We start from the raw sequence: 6,992 nt of genomic DNA on the forward strand, positions 1-6,992 counted from the left end.
TGCTTTACCTGTGCCCGTCGTCGGTCGCCACGATTCCCAAGAAACACCCCTTACGCGACAGGGGAACACAATGATGTTCGTTATCGTGGTCGAGCTCAGGATGTTCTTTCGTCAACGAAACTAGGAAGTTCGTTTTAGCCCTTTAAATTTGGTAAATATTTTTGGAACCGGTTTGCGGGGAAAAAGAGTACAAATATATGCTTCCGGAGTTTTGCAATCAGCTGATTTGGCCGGCGACGCATCCTTCTGCCAGTAGTCTCCATCGTTTAGTATAGCTTGTACGTTGTCGAAGGAAATGTGGCTCACTTGGTTGTTTGTGGTCGATTACTATCTGGTTAGGATCTTCGTAATTCTGGCGAAACAGTTTTCAATTATATGATTTTGCTTTTAATTTCTAAACAGGATATAGAAAATAAGCGGCCAAGCAAAAGACATGTGGGCGATCGACGGCTTTCCCCGATTGCGGCCTCGTCGGCTCCGTCGGTGCCGATTCCGAGCGTGGCCAGTTCGGCAGCATCCAGCAATAGTGTCCCAAGCATCAGCATTGGCAGCAGTGAGTACACGTCCGACACGCAAAGTTCATCGGATTGCTACTCGACGACGGCAGAGTTCGAACTCTATCCGTTGGTTAGCCCTGCCTCGGCCAACAGCATTATCCTCAGTCCATCGTGTGAAGCGTCCCACGGCAGTTGGCACACCAAGGGTGACACCACGCCACATGCCAACAGGAAGTCCTCCTCGCAGCACAGCAACCAGCGGCGCAGCAGCGAAAATAGCACCAATAGTACTAGCAAATCATCGTCCCATGTACCCGCCCTTTCGTGTTGTGTTACTCCGTCGTCGGACTTGCGATCCTGCCCGTTGCCACGGTTCGCGTGGGCGGACTCCAATCAGGTGTGGAAACTGATGTGCCGGAAGGACGAAAAGGCATCGCTCGAGCGAGAGCCCAACATGTTCGACCAGCATCCAGGTAGGATTTATTATTATTATAGTGCGGGGTTAAATGGTTTTAAATTAACGTTTTGAACAATTGTATTCTTGTTGATTAGTTCCTATCGTTTCATGTTAAGCTATCTATTGAAGAACTTTTACTCATTTAACGTCCTATTTCCTTCATTTCCGCTCCATCAGGTCTCCAACCACGAATGCGTGCAATCCTACTAGACTGGCTGATTGAGGTGTGTGAAGTGTACAAACTACACCGGGAAACGTACTATCTGGCGGTTGATTACATCGATCGGTTTCTCAGCAGAAAGAAGGAACAGAAGAAGACCCATCTTCAGCTCCTGGGAATAACGGCTCTGTTCGTTGCTGCAAAGGTAATTAAAACCCGATACAGCTATAACTGTGCATACTACTTCTCCTCTACCTTACGAAACAGGTCGAAGAAATCTATCCGCCGAAAATTGGCGAATTCGCCTACGTCACAGACGGTGCCTGCTCCGAAGAGGACATCCTTCGGGAAGAACTGCTACTGCTCAGTGAACTCCAGTGGAGTATCAACCCGGTAACGGTGATGGGTTGGCTCGGAACGTACATGCAAGTCAATGTGACCGGCCGGCAGATGGAGATGATGCATCCCTGTCGGAAGCAGCACAGCAGCGTTCCTTCGTCGGCGAAACCTCAGCCGGATGAAGCCTTCGTGTATCCGCAATTTTCCGGAATGGAATTTGCACAAACCGCTCAACTTATTGATCTTTGCTCGCTGGACGTTGGGCTGGCGAACTTCCCCTACTCTGTGATTGCAGCGGCTGCCGTTAGTCATACTTTCGATAGGTAAACTCAACGCTGAACTATTCCATTAACCCGGAATCGCTAACCACCTAGTATTGTTTTTTCCGCAGGAAAACCGCTACCAGTGTGTCCGGGTTGGACTGGGACGTGATTGCCCCGTGCGCCAAGTGGATGGAACCGTACTTTCTAGTGATTTGCGACGAGAACGAAGTATCGCCGCTCGCGCTGCTCGAATCCAACGAACAGGTGAAGGGCAGCTATGGTCTGGCGCACGTTTGCCCCAACCTGGTGGCGGACAGCTCCCACATCATTCAAACGCACAGTACCTCGCTGGATATGTTTGTAAGTGCTTATTATAAATGATGATGATAAGTTTGCACACATGGTTCAATACTTTTTCGGGTAGTTGTAGGTTCCATTTTTTGTTTTTCAGTCTGATTTTGCAACGCTTCATTAGCTTCAAGTTTTGACTTTCCCCGTTTATGAGATTAGGGAATAAAAAATATTATCAAAACGAGACTAGGATTTACTTCGACAAGTTGATTCGATAGCATGATCATAAGTTAATGCCTAGGTACCTACATGTCTCCTCGATATGTGATAACTTTTATTTGGAACAATATTTGCTAATTGAATAAAACAAAAGAAAAATAACATGAAAAGGGCTCACCAGTTATGCTCACTTTTGTTCATAAAGTAAATAAAGAATCTAACATTCAAGAAGCCTCAAGACTGACTGCTATTATCAAACGGCAAAAAAAAAATAAAATCACCGGCTTATTCAACTATGTGGAATGACGAATCTATAATAATATAGGAACAGGACGAAACAATCCGTGTAAACTTCAGCTTCACTAACTCCAGGCGATTATCCATGTTGTTTCGCCTTGTGGCCTTTTGTTGGTGGTTTTCGTAATTCAGTGCAGTAAATTAACCATCTACATTTTTTTTACGTTGAAACACGTACATTGCTTGGTGGGAGTGCCAAAAAGAGCACAACTAAAATTAGTAAATCAGCATCAATAACATACCTTAATCACCGAAATGTGTTTGCTTCTCCATTCTAGGATCGGGCGTCTCTTCGCCGGGAACATCTCGAGGTTGTAGCCTGTATCATACAACAGGAAGCATCACCTGCGCCACTACTGGACCCCGAGGGTCTGCTAACTCCACCGGCATCCAGCCGGAAACCGCTCGACGCAAACAATCCACTCGAGGGGACAAATAAACTGGTTAACAAGACTTAATAGATTGTAGGTTTCAAGTACAGTTAAGTTCTATTGATATTTTAAACAGTACCAAATTTTCTTATAAACGTTCCACTAGTGCGAGATACATTGTACGGAACTGTATCGACGATAGATTGATAAGAGCCGTAACACTATTTTTTAGCAATCTACCGTCGATTCACATACTTTAGAGCAGGTATATGTTTAAATTCATGATAGTTCGTAATATAAATCGTTGACTTTAAATGTACATATTTATTGCAGCAATAATTCATCGAAGTATTACAATTCATACTGCCTTGCAAATCCAATTTAGTACAAAAACTCGTACGTTGATATTTCCAACAACAACAACAACAATCCTTATCCAAACTAAAACGTCTAACTGTCCAACAAGATCCCACTAAAAGCTAACACCTCCGAAAAATGCTTCTAACAATTTAACGTCAAGCTCCCTCAACCAAAGTGCATTCCTCCTCCAACTGACCAAGTGAATTTAACCATCTCCACGCTTATCCCAATAATCAAGTAACAAATGGAACCCTCCATCACAACTAACAACTAACACTCCATTTTTCCTACGTTTGGAAAATTATCAACGTGAGTGGAACAATGATGGGTTAAAGTGATATTGAACCATCTAGAGAATGATGCACTATTGCTCCCAATAACGACAATAATCTCTGTTCTGTTCAGCCTGACAGCCTGGTAGGGTGATAAATTTGTGTACATATGATGTGGAAGTGCGGCCACGTTGAAGCCAAGTGAAGTAGATTTTCGAATGTTCTATGCAGAGAATGAAGACGCTTATTAAATAAATTAAAACTGTTATCCGAAACTAGTTAGTCAGACTCTTAGCAAGCCTAGGTCAGTGAAACATCGATACTTTAGATAAGCTATTATACTTGTTAATACATAAATATAAACCATACATCTCTTTTATTTAGCATAACATAAGTTTAAGGCCGAACAAAAAGAAAATGAAAATAAAAATGTTAAATTATGAATTTGAATTGTGATTTGTTCATAAAGAGAACAGCCATTTTCCTCGTTATCGTTTTGTGATGTCCGAGTTAGTACAAGCTCTGCTGTGTTTTGACAATTTGTTCACAAAACACCAAGTTAGCAACCAAAGACATTTTTTTTCACATAACAGTAGAGTTTGTCCTAACTCGGACATCACAATACGATCTTTGGTAGCAACACTCTTGGCTTTGGACCAATATTGTCTAGAGAGGAGTGTCCTCTGAGTCTCATGTTGTCTAAGTTTTTGCTATTGTTCTGCTGTTGGGTGTTTTCTTAGATATCGAGGGTGCTTTGCGATGCCTTGGAAGCCGCACGGGGTCAAATGCTCAAAAACCGATATCTCTTCTCGACTTTGCGCCAAGCATCGATTAGTAGGGTGGGGCGGGGCAAGATGGGTCGCCTAAGGATGGATCACCATAACTTTATAAATACAAATCGTATTGGTTTGTATTCGTCCGCTACTCTTTAATACACTAGTTAGCTATGCTAAAAGTCGATAAAAAGTTTATTAAATACAAAATATGATGTTAAACAAGCAGTTTTAAAAAGTGACCGATTTTGCGCCGTGAAAAAAGTGCGGGCAAGGTGACCCCTTTTAAGTAATTCACATTTTCCCAACGAAAAACGTCAAAATATAAGATTTGTTCCGCATTCATATATGCTCCATATCCATACTGAGTAAACAAGAGCTACTAGTAAAAATTTTATAAATTTATTTGGAATATAAAAAACTTTACGATTTGAGTGGTCCTAAGGCGACTAGAAAATCGATGTTTTCACTAAAAAATTATCATAATTTTATGTTATAATTTTGAGCGTTCATTCCGCTTGATTGAAGTCATTTATGAGATAGTCTTGTAATAAAAAAAAATAACTTTTGAATGCTCCAAAAATACGTTCAAAATTGAAGGTGACCCATCTTGCCCCGCGGCCGTTTATATGGAGATTATATGGAATGTATCGCATAAGAAAAATGGCTAAAACCATTTTATTTTTTATTTCCAATGAGAATGAATAATTTTTCAATCAATGCCCCAAACTTTTGTATATTCATGCTGGTCATCTAACAAAATTATTAACATAATCAAAACATAAGTAATGCGCCCGAAAATGGCACTGACCCATCTTGCCCCGCCCCACCCTACATAAAATTGAGTGTTTGTGGATGCCCTCAAGGGGGAGTCTTGTCACCACTTTTGTGGAATCTCGTAGCAGATACGCTATTGAGGCAACTCAATAATAGCGGTTTTCCTACTTATGGTTTTGCCGACGATTACACTTTCTTGCACTTACCGTTTATGGGTATTCGATTTACTCTTGTGAACTACAGATCGTTGTGTGTTTAGTGAATTGGTACAAAGTTGTCCTTGCTCCAAGTAATCTTACAATTGCTTGTAATTTCCCATATAAGACATTTTCCACGAAATTCCCTTCCCAGGAAGAGAAGACATCTGGATATCTGGAGAGAAATATTTCAGACGGCATCGCATATGTTACACTGATGGCTCCCATCTCGAAAGTCGAGTAGGTGCTGGTGTCTACTCTCGTGAGCTAAGGCTACATCAGTCTTACTCACTCGGTAGAAACTGCACCGTTTTTCAGGCCGAAATCTTTGCTCTTATTTGCGAATTGCAATCAGCACTTCAGCAGCACGTAATGGGCAAAGTAATATATTTCTGTTCAGATAGCCAGGCTGCTATTAAGCACAGACTTGTTAGAATCTCAAAATGTCCGGCTTTGGCACCTACTCACGATTTGGAAAGCACAAATCTCTTCGAAAACAACACCAGCACACCTGAGCTTCTAATTTGAAGCTTATTACAAGTGAACAATAACAGAAGTATGAAATGCACTATTGTTTGAATTAAGCTGCAAAACGGTGAGTCGATAAGGAGAGCGTCCAACATAGCTCTGGTTGGCACTGCTGTCCTTCTGACTTCAGCTAGATTGAGGAGGTACGAGTCGAGCGTCTGTTCACAAAAGAGATGCGACTCAAACAGCGTCTGTTCTGGCATCCAGCGGCTGAGTAAGAAATGCTGCATCACACCCAGCTAGATCCAAGGTGGTAGCCCCACCCCCCGTGGTCGTGCCAGTGTTGGTTGGGACGTTCAACAGAACTGGCATGATGGCCCTCCGGCGAGACAGGACTGTTGGCGTCCTGTCTTGGAACATGAAACTTGGAACATGGAATTGCAAGTCACTAGGTTTCGCAGGATGTGACAGGATAATTTACGACGAACTACATCCCCGAAACTTCGACATAGTGGCCTTTCAGGAACTTTGTTGGACTGGACAGAAAGTGTGGAAAAGCGGGCATCGAACGGCTACTTTCTACCAAAGCTGTGGCAGCACCAATGAACTGAGAACAGGATTTATAGTGTTGGGCAATGTCGTGATTTTCGGATGATTGGTCGGTCGGTGGTCTGACGAATCTGTGATCGTCCATCACGGCCAAACTGCACTTGTGGTGTGAACGGAAAGATTTCCGAATAACTCTATTAGAGGAAAATAATTTCTTTTAGGATGAACACCTAAATAACTCTTTATGAAAATCGAATAACTTTTTTAGGAACAGTAGAATGACTCTTTGATGGCCCGTTTACATTTGTGATAATAATACGTGACAATATTCTGTCGGACAATTTATTCCACGCTAGTATCGTTTACATCGCCGCTAAAAATTTAGCTGCTAAATCTGGGACAATAAATTGTCCGACTGTGTTGGTACCAAACTATCGTAATGTAAACACTTCCCTATCTGCGAATAAAATTGTCGTGATGGCATAATTAGCTGACAATTCGTCTAGCAGACCGTTTACATGATGCCAATTGTGTCGGACAATCTAATATCCTCATTATTGTCCACTAGTTTTAGCACCGAATTCAGAAGCTTCTGAATTTGTCATGCTAATTTTATTGTCAGCTAAAAAGTGTTTACATTACGCTAAATTGGCGCCAATACTGCTCGAAAATGAATTGTCGCGCTGAATTAGCAAATATGTA

At 42.0% G+C, this 6,992-nt stretch overlaps 1 protein-coding gene across 3 annotated transcripts in view; it reads left to right on the forward strand.

Moving 5' to 3' along the window:
* Positions 1-3,659, forward strand: part of LOC134287925 (G1/S-specific cyclin-E) — a 43,038-nt gene extending 39,379 nt beyond the window's left edge. For 2 of the 3 annotated variants that reach the window (XM_062851168.1, XM_062851169.1), the window contains 5 exons: positions 403-970; positions 1,132-1,319; positions 1,382-1,776; positions 1,845-2,076; positions 2,802-3,659. In XM_062851168.1, the coding sequence (XP_062707152.1) occupies positions 403-970; positions 1,132-1,319; positions 1,382-1,776; positions 1,845-2,076; positions 2,802-2,981 (1,563 nt within the window). In that variant the 3' untranslated portion in view covers positions 2,982-3,659. The remainder of the gene's footprint in view (positions 1-402; positions 971-1,131; positions 1,320-1,381; positions 1,777-1,844; positions 2,077-2,801) is intronic. The other variant, XR_009997641.1, reaches the window with a different exon arrangement.
* The last annotated feature ends 3,333 nt before the right edge of the window (positions 3,660-6,992 follow it).

Source organism: Aedes albopictus, chromosome 2 (genome assembly GCF_035046485.1).
Source record: "Aedes albopictus strain Foshan chromosome 2, AalbF5, whole genome shotgun sequence".
In the NCBI taxonomy this organism is placed as follows: Eukaryota; Metazoa; Arthropoda; class Insecta; order Diptera; family Culicidae; genus Aedes; species Aedes albopictus.